This window comes from Nicotiana sylvestris, chromosome 3, assembly GCF_000393655.2.
Source record: "Nicotiana sylvestris chromosome 3, ASM39365v2, whole genome shotgun sequence".
NCBI lineage: Eukaryota > Viridiplantae > Streptophyta > Magnoliopsida > Solanales > Solanaceae > Nicotiana > Nicotiana sylvestris.
In genome coordinates this window covers 148886547-148901911 of record NC_091059.1, presented here as the reverse complement: position 1 = coordinate 148901911, position 15365 = coordinate 148886547, and the positions used below count along the sequence as shown (strand labels likewise).

The 15365-nt window shown below is 35.6% G+C and overlaps 1 protein-coding gene and 2 long non-coding RNA genes across 3 annotated transcripts; 1 reads left to right on the top strand and 2 right to left on the bottom strand.

Moving 5' to 3' along the window:
- The first annotated feature begins 208 nt into the window (after window positions 1-208).
- LOC104241161 (14 kDa proline-rich protein DC2.15-like) lies at window positions 209-1064 on the top strand. Its single transcript, XM_009796080.2, has one exon. The coding sequence runs from the start codon at window positions 335-337 to the stop codon at window positions 809-811; it is 477 nt and encodes a 158-aa protein (XP_009794382.2). The 5' UTR covers window positions 209-334; the 3' UTR covers window positions 812-1064.
- Window positions 1065-2572: 1508 nt separating this feature from the next.
- Window positions 2573-3972, bottom strand: LOC138886924 (uncharacterized). The gene is made up of 2 exons (XR_011405884.1): window positions 3528-3972; window positions 2573-2746 (listed from the first exon to the last, which is right to left on the bottom strand). It is a non-coding gene; the product is annotated as an uncharacterized lncRNA (long non-coding RNA).
- An 8467-nt stretch (window positions 3973-12439) lies between these two features.
- LOC138886923 (uncharacterized) lies at window positions 12440-13823 on the bottom strand. The gene is made up of 2 exons (XR_011405883.1): window positions 13394-13823; window positions 12440-12603 (listed from the first exon to the last, which is right to left on the bottom strand). It is a non-coding gene; the product is annotated as an uncharacterized lncRNA (long non-coding RNA).
- Window positions 13824-15365: the final 1542 nt, after the last annotated feature.

The following is a 15365-nucleotide window of genomic DNA, read 5'->3' as shown; positions in this document are numbered from 1 at the left end:
TGCAGATGCACCGAGTCACAGGCATCACAATAATAGAAGGCTCCCTAGTTACCTACATCACGCTACGAAGGTAGCAGAGGAGCTGTAAACAACAAAAGTAGTAAACCATCCTCCTAGCACTATAACAGTTAAGAATTGGTAAAAATGACAAACTTATTTTTCAACACCACGCAGCACACGCATTACTATTTTAAGAGGGATTGTTCGTAAATTGTTCTTCCTCCTTGCACTATAAATACCCTACATTAGTACCAGACAATTCAACCATCTCATCTTTGCAACTTTCTGTTTGCAGTTTTTGTACGAGTACATTCTGCCTTAGCTTCCTTGTAACATGGCTTCCAAAACAAGAGCCTCAGTTACCCTTTTCCTCTCATTGAATCTCCTTTTCTTTGTCATAGTCAGTGGAACTGATTGTGGCTCTTGTCATCATAATCCTCCTAGCACCGGTAATGGTGGTGGCAATGGCAGTAACACTGGTGGCTCGGGCAATGGTGGCGGCTCCGGCAACGGAGGTGGTTCGGGCAATGGCGGCGGAGGTGGCAATGGACAAGGCAGGTGCCCGAGAGATGCTCTGAAGTTGGGTGTATGTGCAAATTTAGTCGGTGGATTGGTGGGCGCGGTAATTGGGAGTCCTCCAACGATGCCATGCTGCAGTTTGATCGCGGGGCTGGCGGATTTAGAGGCGGCGGTTTGCTTGTGCACAGCCATAAGGGCAAATGTGCTGGGAATAAATCTCAATGTGCCACTCTCTCTTAGCCTTGTTCTCAACAACTGTGGAAGGAATCCTCCTACTGGCTTCACTTGCTAAGCCGAAGTACCCGATTAATTATATTAATCCTCATTCTGGTTTTGTTATGTCGGTCATTTTGGCGTTTGCATGAATTTTTTTTTATGATCACTTTGTCAATTGTGTTATGCTAACGGTTCTAGTTAATAAGCGAACTAGCAAAATTAAATAGCAGGGTCGTGAAGCACAGTTGATTTTATATGTGTACTTTGGAGGTTTATTAATATATGTACTACTATCATTTTCTGTTTCATAAGCATGTTTGTTGATTTTATTTAACTTGTCTATGGTCTTAAGATGGTTGGCCATGAGAACTATTTGTTTGCAATCCTCCTCGAGAAAATTAAAATGTGCAATTAGTTTTTGACAGTTATAGTTGAATTGTATAATTATTTCAATTTTAAAAAAAATATTTCCACCTTTAATTAAAAAAAATAATCTCGTGCCAGAAAATCTCTTGATAAATCTCTTGATAATCCACTTTATTCAATTGATTAAAACAACTTCATGTTATACGTCTTCTGACTTGATGGAAAAAGGACTATGCTTACAAAAGAATAGAGAAAAGTAAAGCGATCAAAAGGAAAAAATTGGTGCAGTCATGAGCTCTACCTCTTAAAACTAAAACTTTATTTGGTATCCCCGAATTTTTCATTGCAACTATAATTATGTGTTCAGAATTTAAACCAAATATCCTTTTACATGTATATTTTAACTCAAGTGCAAAAAATGATGTTCAATCCATTTATCTCATATTGCATCAGCCACCACTTACATAAATTGACATACTTTATGTCACACCCCTTTTTACCCCTCCAAGAGATAAGTGTAAAATATTATGGATTGTGGGTTAAAGAATTTTTTCAATTAAAGTGACAAATTTGAAGTAGGGATTATTTTATTTACCGAGTCGCCACTTGGAATTGATTTCTACTGGTGTTCAAAGTCATCTTTTATTTGAATCTCTATTCAAAGGAAGGTTTGTCTCTATTTATTGGTCTGCGAAAATAAAGTCCGGGTAAGGAATTCTGTTGACCGGGGAGAAGGTGTAAGGCATTTCCTGAGTCCCGTGGTTCTAGCACGGTCTCTTTATTAACTACATTTGGCTTGAATTAAACTTGGATAAACTATGGTTTATTTGATTTTTATGCTTTTCTTATGTCCGTTTTTATTTATTTTAAAAAAAAATAAAGAAAAGATTTGAATAATAATCTACAACTGAACTAATGAGAGAAAATTATTGTTATGAGTACTAATTTAAAAGATGAGAGTAATGAGAGAAAATTATTAATTGACATTGCTTAAAACTAGTAAGATGTGGGCTTGTCTTGACATTGAATGAGGCAACCCACTATTGGGTTGATGGAGTCAGATGGGCTCATGTCCAAGACAAAATTCAAAAGCCCATATGCTTTTGGACTTTAAATCTGCAGATATGGTCTTTTAAAGCTATGTTACAGATTTTGCCATATCTTGCTATTTGCAATCCGTAGCCAAATATTTACAAAAATAAGTTTACAGATTGTCTTTCTAATCTACAACTTAACTACCTTACTAAATAAGTATTTTTTAAGAGATAAAAAAAAGATTATTGGGACTCTAAAATATAATAATAATAATAATAATAATAATAATAATAATAATAATAATAATAATAATAATTTAGCTTAGTGACAACAAAGGGACAAACATGGCTACAAGGGTTCATATTTTAATATATATGCTCCTTTCAGACAACCAAATGCCAGTGGAATTATATCTAATGCTTTGCAAAAATAAAAATAATTAAAGATGTTTAACACAATTTAATTAACTAATATATCGTTATAACATTATCAAACATTCAAGAGCATATAAAAATGAATTACAATAGAAGGATAAAGCTACTAATATTTTCCAGCGTCATTATCTTTCATTCCAACTCGATTTTATGAGTTTACATGGTCCGAAAATTACCTGGACAGCAGAAAGAAGAACAAATACAGCAGAGTCAGCTCTTTCCAAAATCAACAGCAAAACAATTAAACGGGCAGCAACAACAGCGACAACCGGCAGATTCAAACCAAAGAAAATAAACTAGAAATACCCCAGCAAAACAGTACAATTATGTAACTCCAGAAAAATCTTTCAAGACTACTCTAATTTCCTTAAACAAGTTTTTCACTTAAGAATCAACTCACAAAAGCTGCTAAGGGATATTATAGCTACTGATTTTTTTTCTCTTTTTTGTGTGTCTAGAGCTCCCTCAGTAAGATGGAGTGTCCTCCTTTTATATCAAAACAATCAGCTATTTCAAAAAATTAAAAATCAATCTTTTTGACAGATTTTTCTACAAATCTGCTCTTAAATTCAAAATGACAGACTTTCTAGTTCAAATCTTGTCAAGTATTTCAAACAAAATCTGCTCTCCACTATTCAAAGACAGACTTTTATTCAAACACTGTCCAAAGGTCTACATTTTCTTACCAAACAATTTGACTTTTGAGTGTTGTACTCAAAGAGTCTTGAAGTAGTAAATAAACAATCAAACAAGTACCATATACTCTTAAGTATTTTTCACTACCTCACTTTTATCAACACAAAACTATTTTACTACTTCAACAAGTGCAAAAACAGAAAATTTGACATTTTAAACTTCAAAAACTAATGCTAAAATAATTAATAATAGACAAAAATAAGATCTGAAAAAATAAAAATAAAATAAGAAATCAGCCACGAAAAATAATAGGATTTTTACTAGTTTATAATTCAAGTGGCCGAAAAAATGGTGTTATGCCAAAAGAGGGTGTTCGGGGAGGTCGCCGGAATTTGGCCGGATTTTGATCGCCGGATTTTCATGGTAAAATTGGCATCAATAGCTAGGTCTTGAGGAGTTCTATCCATTGATGTAAGTATTGTGGGGTGGTAGTGGTTGGAGCTTCAAGAATTGGCAAAAAAGTGACGGAAAAGTTTTCTAGATCTAAGATTCAAGGAGTTTGAGAGATTTTTGAAGGATTTGGTTTGGAGATATGGAAGAAGGAAGTTGTGGAGATTACATGGTGTGAATTTGGAGGTGTTTGGAGGTGGTCCGCCGGCGGCAACGATTTTCGGCCGGCGGCGGTGAGCGGAGCTGGGGCGGCGTAGAGAGAGTGAAGAGAGAGAGAAGAGAGAAGAATGAGAAAAGAATTATGGGTGAAAATGAGGATAATTTTCAGATTTTTGAGGCTTTAAATATCTAAGCCAAGAGTGAATGAGATCCATTGGATCAAGATGGAATGAATGTGTATGATTTGATCTTGTTTCATTTAGTGAAACGACGTAGTTTTGAGGCAAAACTACGTAGTTTCAGACTCTTTCAATGGCAGCCCTTTATCTTGCACTCTTGGACACTTTTTCTTTCAAATTTGGCCAAATTTCTTCCTTAATCCTACTTATTAAACTAAGTTTACACAAATAAATTAATTAAATAACTTATTCTAATGATCAATTAACTAGATTAATTCAACAACTGAATAGCTAGTTAATTCTTAAAATGCACAAATGAAGAAAGAACTATTTTTTTTTAGTATTTATGATAGGAAATATGCAATTAAAATCACAAAAATTGAGAAAAATAATTAAAATAATAAAACACTAATAACTTTAGGAGGTGTTAAATAGTGCAAAAATTAGGTGTTCACAGCTGCCCCTTTTTGCTCGAGAACATGAAGAGTTTTCGTGCAAAGAAAAGTGAATGTCATAGCTAATTTTTGCTCACATGTCACTCCAATGGAAGCAATTTTTTTTTTTTGAAAAAAAGGTGACCGAACCAATTTTTTTTTTGAAAAAAAGGTGACCGAACCTTGCTTCTGAGGCTGCCTATATATCCTTTGCTATAAAGGAATCAAGTCAGTGTAGTTCTGGAAAAATTTGGTATTTGGGACTACCGGACACTAGAGTTAAGACTGTTTCTGCTGTTGCTGTCGCTGTTGCTATTGTTGTTACTCGCTTCTTACATCAAAAAAGAAAAAGAGAAGAGTACTATATATGTCTACAAACTAAGAGTACAAAATTCCTATCTATGCGTCTTCTGGAGTCAAATCTTGATTCTTGACCTGCTCGCTTGCGTTGACCTTAGATTGGATTTTGATACTCTTTGAAGAAACGATTATGACTCAATTTCAGTTGCTTGCTTTCCTGATCTGAAATTGAGAAGATGAATCTTGAGAAGCTAGGTTACTGACACATTGTCAAAATTAACTCCAACTATCCTATGATCGAAAGACTTCTTCCTTCTGATGAGAAACTGAAACTGCAAACTTTAATCTTCACTTGTGCTATACGGCCGAGCCTGCAAAACCATCAAAGACAAACAAAAACGAACAAAAAATTTTCTGCCCCAGTCTGACACTAGAAAAATTTTGTGAGTTATTAGAGAAATCTGTAAATTATCTAATTTATTGAAAAAGCAGACAGAAATAGTAGTATAAACTAGCTAAAAGAGATAAAATCTGGTAACGAATGATTGTGTAACCAGGGATCGGTATCCCGTACTACTGAAAGGAAATGTAACCAGGGGTCGGTACCATATCTTACTGGAAGTAAATAGAATCAGGTGTTAGCACCATGTATTATTGATAAAGTGTTGAATCCTTCTAGGTGAAAAAAGGTTCGATCTGAGAAACTATATTAAACAACCTGAGTGAAGATTACTTCTACCCGTAAAAATTATGAGCTGGATCCCCCTAGGCGAAACGGTTCTACCTAGGTTAAGCTACGTAAAACACCCTGAGCGAAGAGTACTTCTACTCGAAAACTATGAGTTGGATCCCCCTAGGCGAAACGGTTCTACCTGGGTTAAGCTACGTAAAACACCCTGAGCGAAGAGTACTTCTACCCGGAAATTATGAGTTGGATCCCCCTAGGCGAAACGGTTCTACCTGGGTTAAGCTACGTAAAACACCTTGAGCAAAGAGTACTTCTACCCGGAAACTATGAGCTAGATCCCCCTAGGCGAAAGGGTTCTACCTGGGTTAAGCTACGTAAAACACCCTGAGCGAAGAGTACTTCTACCCGGAATATGAGCTGGATCCCCCTAGGCGAAATGGTTCTACCTGGGTTAAGCTACGTAAAACACCCTGAGCGAAGAGTACTTCTACCCGGAAAGTATGAGCTGAATACCCCTAGGCGAAACAGTTCTACCTGGGTTAAGCTACGTAAAACACCTTGAGCGAAGAGTACTTCTACCCAGAAACTATGAGCTGGATCCCCCTAGGCGAAACGGTTCTACCTAAGTTAAGCTACGTAGAACAACCTGAGTAAAGAGTACTTCTACCCGGAAATATGAGCTGGATCCCCCTAGGCGAAAAAGTTCTACCTGGGTTAAGCTACATATAAACAACCTGAGCAAAGAGTACTTCTACCTAGAATTATAAGTTGGATCCCCCTAGGCGAAAAGGTTCTACCTGGTAAGCTAATGTAAAACAACCTGAGCGAAGAGTACTTCTACCCGGAAATATCAGATGGATCCCCCTAGGCGAAATGATTCTACCTGGGTTAAGCTACGTAAAACAACCTGAGTGAAGAGTACTTCTACCCGGAAATATGAGCTGGATCCCCCTAGGCGAAAATGTTCTACCTGGGTTAAGCTACGTAAAAACAACCTGAGCGAAGAGTACTTCTACCCAGAACTATGAGCTGGATCCCCCTAGGCGAAAAGGTTATACCTAGGTTAAGCTAATGTAAAACAACCTGAGCGAAGAGTACTTCTATCCGGAAATATTAGCTGGATCCCCCTAGACGAAAAGGTTCTACCTGGGTTAAGCTACGTAAAACAACCTGAGCGAAGAGTACTTCTACCCGGAACTATGAGTTGGATCCCCCTAGGCGAAAAAGTTCTACCTGAGTTAAGCTGCGTAAAAACAACCTGAGCGAAGAGTGCTTCTACCCGGAACAATGAGCTGGATCCCCTAGGCGAAAATGTTCTACCTGGGTTAAGGTTTGGTGACATTCGTTCTTTTAAAATAACCATTCTACATGTTGTGTCCCTGCTTCAAACAAAGAAATATTTGTGAGTTTTCAAAGTGGTGGTTGGTTTTGTGGCCTTGATTGTTTTGATCACTTGATCTCGGCCCTTTCAACTGAAACTGGTTGCTTCCTGAATACCGATTGTCTTTCTGACTCTGGAGAAACTCTAGCTTATCTAGACTTTGTCATGATGATTGGTTGGTGGAACTCAACCTTTTCAACTTTATCTTTCCTTCGTAGGCCTTTTCCTTCTGATTTCTCTTTTTTTATATTCTTTTCTTCGGAGCATTGGGGAACTTTCGGCTCCTCAAACTTTGCTGCAACGGCTAGTCGCGTGGGACTTAACCTTTTCCAATTTTATTTCGCCTTCGTTGGCCTTTCTTTTCTGGCTTCTTTCTCCCAACTTCAAATTCAGAGCATTTGGGATACCTTGGCTTTTTTCAACTCTTTGCCGAGACGGTTAGCCACGTGGGACTCAACCTTTTCAACTTTATTTGCCTTTATAGGCGCTCCATTTGATTTTCTCTTTCCAAGAGTTTGATTTCGAAACATCGGCCGCCATGGCTAGTCGGGGTCGACTTGATGCTCGTACGAGGCTGGGTGCCTTTCTGCACATTAGCTCGCACCAAATGAGAACCCTATAAATTAGTCTTGTCATCCTTTGTTTGTCTTAGATTCGGAACAGTGTTAGACCGAAAGGGATTCAAAGAAAACAAACAATGGAATAGAGAATGAGTTTAAAACAAGAAGTGTCCCTTTCGGGAAAAGGAAAGAAGGACTTATCGTGAGTACATGCGGACTTCAATGAACATGACATGCCTTTTGGACTGGATGCCTGATCTGTGTAAACCGTCCGACTCTCAGAAATTCATCACAACTTTTTCCTCAAAATCGAGAAACCTTGCCAGGACTCTGTCGGTGCCGATGGCTGTGAGGATCCTCTTTTCGATCAGGGGCGCCCTTTGCGGGTTTTCACGAGCTGACCTCTCTCATTTTTTTTCTCGTCTTATAGTGCTCGTTACGAGTTTTAACTAACAAGACTCTCTTATTTTTTATTTCTCTTCTTACCATCGCCTCATGGTACCCGTGTGGGTTTTCACCAATAAGACTCTCTCATTTTATTTCTCTCATTTTTATTACATCGGATCCAAGTAGTCGTATTCTCTGATCCTTGAACATTCTCACCGATTGATCGGAAGGACTTGAAAGGATTTGGGTAAAAATGATTTGGATCGAATTACAACTTTGGAACCATTCAGGCGGGATCATCGCCGGACCATTACAACATCTGTCCCAGTTTCACTTTTGGAGGAATTTGGATTTTTATTTTAGTGTGACTGAACCCAAGAGAGAGGTTGCCTATGTATCCTTTCGGAATCAAGTCGAACGTAGTTCAGGGAACTTTTTTTTTCTTTCGTTCTTCTGTTTTGTTTTGTTTGCTCTTTCTCTTTCCTTTCCTTTTCCTCTTTTTTTTCTTTTTCTTTGTCTTTTCTTCCTCTTTTTTTGTACATTTTTTTCTTTTTCTTCTTTTTTTTTCATTTCATTTTTCAATAACACTTTCAGGTTCCAAAGAGGGTGATCAAAGAATGGGAGCCGACTCAAAGGGTATGCAAAGTGTTGATAGTGTTTGGTTAGCGAGAATGAAAGCCTTCGTCATCCCAATTGGAGAATATTAGTACTATATGGAGGATCCAATATAGTACCTTTTGACTGCATTTGCATTGACAGTTATTTCAGGGACATTTCCTTCGATGTGTCCCAAGTGCAACGCACTCTTTTGGCAGTACTCTTGTTGCAATGTACAAACCTTTCCAATCCGGGAACCAATTTTCCTTCAGTTGTTCCAACTCTTTGTTTTATTTCCTTAAACTTTATCTTCATTTCGATCTAATCCTTGATTCATTATTTCGAGGCCTGACAGCTTTCAGGATCTGGGCATGGAGTCCGCAAGCATGTCATGTTATTGAAATATGCATTTAACAGAACTAAAAAGAGAATAAGAAAATGACAAGATTAAGAAAAGAGACAATCCTAGACAATGAAATATTGATTTCATTTGATTTTTTGATTTTTTTGGTTTTTTTTATAGAAGGGTTTACAACGGAAAATAAGACAATAAAGTAAAATACCCGGATTACACCCTGAGATAATTCGGACGAAGAAAGGATAGCAAGACTGGCTACTAAGACTCCCGTCTGATAGGGAACTTTCATACTTGGCGGCCATTTTTTAGCTTTTCTTCTGTCTCGGCAATGGCTACAATGGCCTTCAGTGTCAGATCAAATTCCTCAGTTTCACAAATCATTCCGACCATTGGCCTGATGTTGTGGGCAGACAATAGATTGTTCATCACATCAGGAGCTTCTTCATCCCGAAAAATGATTCTTTCAGCTTCAATCAAATCTTCAACTGCCCTTTTGAGGGTCCAACAGTCCTTTGTACTGTGTCCCACTGCTCCAGAGTGGTATTCATACCTAGCGTCAGCTCGGTGCGAGGGGGATTAGGGCTTCAGCCATTTCGGGGCCACTAGCTGCAATAGATCTAGCCTGATTAGCTTTTGGAACAAGCTTGAATACGATTCACCAATAGGAGTGAACTGATTCTTTCTGAAAGGCTCTCTTGGGAGAGGATTGTATCGGAGATCATTTGGTTGGGGATTATATGGAGCTGGGTAAGGATGTGCATTTCTGGGAGATGGAGCTCAGTTTTGTGTATAATGTTGTGGCCGCGTGCAAGGTTACGCGTTCATCACTGCATACCAACAAAACCAACCACTTGAACAGAACCTGACTAATTTGCTCACACCACAACCTGGTTGGTTTTGAGACATTTAACACATAGGAAATCGCACGTTGGGGATGCAATGCACCTAATAGTTAAACATTTCTACCATGTGTTTGAACGGTTGCATGTTTCATCCTGGCCTTAACTAACCCTTTAAGTATGTACTTCTTTTATTTCTACCTCTATTTAATCACTCTTGATTTTTTTCGTCTCTGTCGCTTTTTATTTTTTTGGCATTCTCCTTTTTTTTGTCACTCTTTTATTTTTTTTTCACTCTCTTTTTTTCTTTTCTTTCTTTTTTTTTAGTTTATTTTTGCCTCAGTTAATTCTATGGTTATGATCGAATCCGATGGGGATTGCCTACGTATCATGACGCCGCATGAATCAGAACATTACGTAGTTCAGAAAAAATCAGGAATAAAGTACACAAACTAACTCTCGTTTTTTACTCATATACAAATAACTCCACGAAAGCTCCTAACAAGGAAAATAATTTTGGATTTGTTTTTTGTAGAAAGAAAAAATTCAAAAGAAGAAAGATATTTTTTTTAGATTTCAATTTTTTTATTGAATTGTTAAAAGTGAGACTTCTAAAGAAGAGCGATTTTTTTTTCATTTTGTTTTTTGGAATTGTTGAAAGAAAGAATTAAAAAAAAAGTTTTTTTTTTTCATTTTTAAAGTTTCTTTTTTTTTTGGAATTTTTTGAAATAAAAACTTCTAAAGAAGAAATAAAATATTTCTGAATTTCGAATATTTTTGTTTTTTCAATTTTTGAAAGAAAAACTTCTGAAGCAGAAAAAAAAATTTGGAATTCAACAAAAAAAAATTGGAATTTTTGATTTTTTCTTTTTCATTTATTTATTTGTGATTTTTGAAGAAAAAAAAATCTGATTTTGATGTTTTTTTGTGGAAGAAAGACTTATAAAAGAAAAAAGAAGAAAATATTTTTGATTTTTTTTTTTGATTTTTCAAAAATTGGGGTCTCTAAGAAATTATTTTCTAAAGAAGGAAGTAAAGGGAAACATATTTGATTTTTTTTTTTGAAAATTGGGGGCCAACCCTGATGAAGGTTTCTTACGTACTCTACTAAAATTGTGAGAATCGGACCTGCATAGTTCAAACCAAGACTAGACCATTTTTATCTTATTTTTATTTGGTAAAAACGAATTACCTGTACAAAACTGGGGAATGACTTTTCTTTTTCTTTTTTCGCTCAACTAATTTTCTAAAGCCGGTCAACAAATGCAAGCAAGCCTTCCAAATGATGCAACAAGTAGCACATAAGTGAACATGATGGTCTCAAAAAGGATACCTATCTTATACGGACTCGGCCCCTGTGCCGAGCTTCGCTAAGTCAAGTGCATATGATGCAACAAAACGATCCTACTAAGGATAACCAGTCATGTGGCTTGTTCTTCTATATTTTAAAAGTCCTAGGGGATGAGGCGTATCTAGACTGACCATAAAACGAGCGAACAACTCGAGTTGTGAAGGGGTAGCGTACCAGGAGCAATACTTCTTCGGCTTAACTACTGGACCCTCCCCGTTCTTAAATATGGGTGACTAATAATCCTTCACCGGGATCCCAGGCCCACCGGCTTTATCTCAACAAAGAATAGGGCGCGTATCCGCGATTCCCGAGGTTGTATTCAGAAGACTCAAAGGGGGTGCGCAACAAGACAATTCATAAAACAGTTCAACAATATCAAAGCGGTAAAGAGCAAGCAAGTAGCACATTATGCCCAAATAGATCACAGTTATATACAAAAAATTAATAAAGCCAAATAAAGTCAATGTACAAGCTCGAATTCTGGTTGTCCCCAGCAGAGTCGCCAGAGCTGTCACACCTCTTTTTACCCCTTTAAGAGATAAGTGTAAAATATTATGGATTGTGGGTTAAAGAGCTTTACCAATTAAAGTGACAAATTTGAAGTAGGGATTATTTTATTTACAGAGTCGCCACTTGGAATTGATTTCTACTGGTGTTCCAAATCACCTTTTGTTTGAATCCCTATTCAAAGGAAGGTTTGACTCTATTATTATTGGTCTGCGAAAATAATGTCCGGGTAAGGAATTCTGTTGACCAGGGAGAAAGTGTAAGGCATTCCCTGAGTCCCGTGGTTCTAGCACGGTCGCTTTATTAACTACATTTGGCTTGAATTAAACTTGGATAAACTGTGGTTTATTTGATTTTTATGCTTTTCTTATGTCCGTTTTTATTTATTTAAAAAAAATAAAGAAAATATTTGAATAATAATCTACAACTGAACTAATGAGAGAAAATTATTGTTATGAGTACTACTTTAAAAGATGAGAGTAATGAGAGAAAATTATCAATTGACATTGCTTAAAACTAGTAAGATGTGGGCTTGTCTTGACATTGAATGAGGCAACCCACTATTGGGTTGATGGAGTCAAATGGGCTCATGTCCAAGACAAAATCCAAAAGCCCATATGCTTTTGGACTTTAAATCTGCAGATATGGCCTTTTAAAGCTATGTTACAGATTTGGCCATATCTTGCTATTTGCAATCCGTAGTCAAATATTTACAAAAATAAGTTTACAGATTGTCTTTCTAATCTACAACTTAACTACCTTACTAAATAAGTATTCTTTAAGAGATAAAAAAAAGATTATTGGGACTCTAAAATATAATAATAATAATAATAATAATAATAATAATAATAATAATAATAATAATAATAATAATAATAATAATAATAATAATAATAATAATAATAATAAAAACTTAGCTTGGTGACAACAAAGGGACAAACATGGCTACAAGGGTTCATATTTTAATATATATGCTCATTTCAGACAACCAAATGTAAGTGGAATTATATCTAATGCTTTGCAAAAATAAAAATAATTAAAGATGTTTAACACAATTTAATTAACTAACATATCGTTATAACATTATCAAACATTCAAGAGCATATAAAAATGAATTACAATAGAAGGATAAAGCTACTAATATTTTCCAGCGTCATTATCTTTCATTCCAACTCGATTTTATGAGTTTACATGGTCCGAAAATTACCTGGACAACAGAAAGAAGAACAAATACAGCAGAGTCAGCTCTTTCCAAAATCAACAGCAAAACAATTAAACGGGCAGCAACAACAGCAAAAGACAGCGACAACCGGCAGATTCAAACCTAAGAAAATAAACTAGAAATACTCCAGCAAAGCAGTACAATTATGTAACTCCAGAAAAATCTTTCAACACTACTCTATTTTCCTTAAACAAGTTTTTCACTTAAGAATCAACTCACAAAAGCTGCTAAGGGATATTATAGCTACTGATTTTTCTCTTTTTTGTGTGTCTAGAGCTCCCTCAGTAAGATGGAGTGTCCTCCTTTTATATCAAAACAATCAGCTATTTCAAAAAAATTAAAAATCAATCTTTTTGACAGATTTTTCTATAAAATCTGCTCTTAAATTCAAAATGCCAGACTTTCTGGTTCAAATCTTGTCAAGTATTTCAAACAAAATCTACTCTCCACTATTCAAAGACAGACTTTTATTCAAACACTGTCCAAAGGTCTACATTTTCTTACCAAACAATTTGACTTTTGAGTGTTGTACTCAAAGAGTCTTGAAGTAGTAAATAAACAATCAAACAAGTACCATATACTCTTAAGTATTTTTCACTACCTCACTTTTATCAACACAAAACTATTTTACTACTTCAACAAGTGCAAAAACAGAAAATTTGACATTTCAAACTTCAAAAACTAATGCTAAAATAATTAATAATAGACAAAAATAAGATCTGAAAAAATAAAAATAAAATAAAAAATCAGCCACGAAAAATAATAGGATTTTTACCATTTTATAATTCAAGTGGCCGAAAAAATGGTGGTATGCCAAAAGAGGGTGTTCGGGGAGGTCGTCGGAATTTGGCCGGATTTTGATCGCCGGATTTTCATGGTGAAATTGGCATGAATAGCTAGGTCTTGAGGAGCTTTATCCATTGATGTAAGTATTGTGGGGTGGTAGTGGTTGGAGCTTCAAGAATTTGGGCAAAAAAGTGACGGGAAAGTTTCCTAGATCTAAGATTCAAGGAGTTTGAGAGATTTTTGAAGGATTTGGTTTGGAGATATGGAAGAAGGAAGTTGTGGAGATTACGTGGTGTGAATTTGGAGGTGTTTGGAGGTGGTCCGCCGGCGGCGGTGGGCGGAGCTGGGGCGGCGTAGAGAGAGTGAAGAGAGAGAGAAGAGAGAAGAAGGAGAAAAGAATTATGTGTGAAAATGAGGACAATTTTCAGATTTTTGAGGCTTTAAATACTTAAGCCAAGAGTGAATGAGATCCATTGGATCAAGATGGAATGGATGGGTATGATTTGATCTTGTTTCATTTAGTGAAACGACGTAGTTTTGAGGCAAAACTACGTAGTTTCAAACCCTTTCAATGTCAGCCCTTTATCTTGCACTCTTGGACACTTTTTTCTTTCAAATTTGGCCAAATTTCTTCCTTAATCCTACTTATTAAACTAATTTTACACAAATAAATTAATTAAATAACTTATTCTAATGATCAATTAACTAAATTAATTCACCAACTGAACAACTAGTTAATTCTTAAAATGCACAAATAAAGAAAGAACTATTTTTTTAGTATTTTATGATAGGAAATATGCAATTAAAATCACAAAAATTGAAAAAAATAATTAAAATAACAAAACACTAATAACTTTAGGAGGTGTTAAATAGTGCAAAAATTAGGTGTTCACACTTTGAAAGCATATTTAAGACAACAAGTTTTTAAAAGATTTTATTACTTAAACTTAAAGTCTGTACCCAATTAAACATTGTCCTATAAAATGAAAAGGTAAGAGTATAATTATTTGGAAAATTAAAAAAAAAATCTGCTAACAAACTCGAGGACTGCCTTTTAATGCCGTCATTCACTATATATGATTGCAAAAATTACGTATACTACCACATAGATAACGACAGTGGCGGCTCGATGGAGTATAGAGCCTAAAGCTGAATTGTTATTAAAGGCCTTTGGAGGCAATTATATTAATTATATTTTACAACCAACTCCTTTTAATATTTTTTTCCTAATTGATAATATAGCTGATTTATTTAATCATTCTTGAGATATTGTTTATCTTAGATAAAGTTTTATTTATTTTACTTTCGAAAAACATCTTTCCGTCGGGGAAAATGTCTTTATTTTTCAATGAGAAATATTATATAGGTATGTAAAAGAAGAATTAAATCTTTTATTTCATTGAGTATAGCTATTAGAGTACTATCTTTTACATGGATAGTTTTTCGTAGTACTTTTGTTATAAAATAAATCCAAAAATCAATATGGAGCTAATTAGCTCAAGGTATGTACAGAAGCTATTGTAAAGTGAAAGTTAATCCAAATTGAAGAGAATAAGAAGACTAAAAGAGGAAGTCATTTAAGTGTATGACATTTATTTGTTATAGCTCAACTAAATTCGCCCCGAAAAATAGCATAATGTGTGGACTATGCCATAATGATTATTCATATAGCAAATGGTTGATCAAAGGATTTTCTAATTTATTATAAAGAATTATAAGAGCAATTATTTAAGATATACTTGTTATATATGTAATAATACTTGAGCCTATATTTTTTGGGACCTAAATCCTTGGCTTTAGTTGCCTTGGGGTTGAGCCGTCCCTGGCTCACGAAGAAATCTTTATTCACTCATAATTTACTTGCAGAAGTTTCCTTTGTGTATGGATATTTCTGCTCTCTAGCAAGGTAGGATCGAATGGTACCGCAAGCAACACGGTTGATAATTCTCCAATCTTCTTCT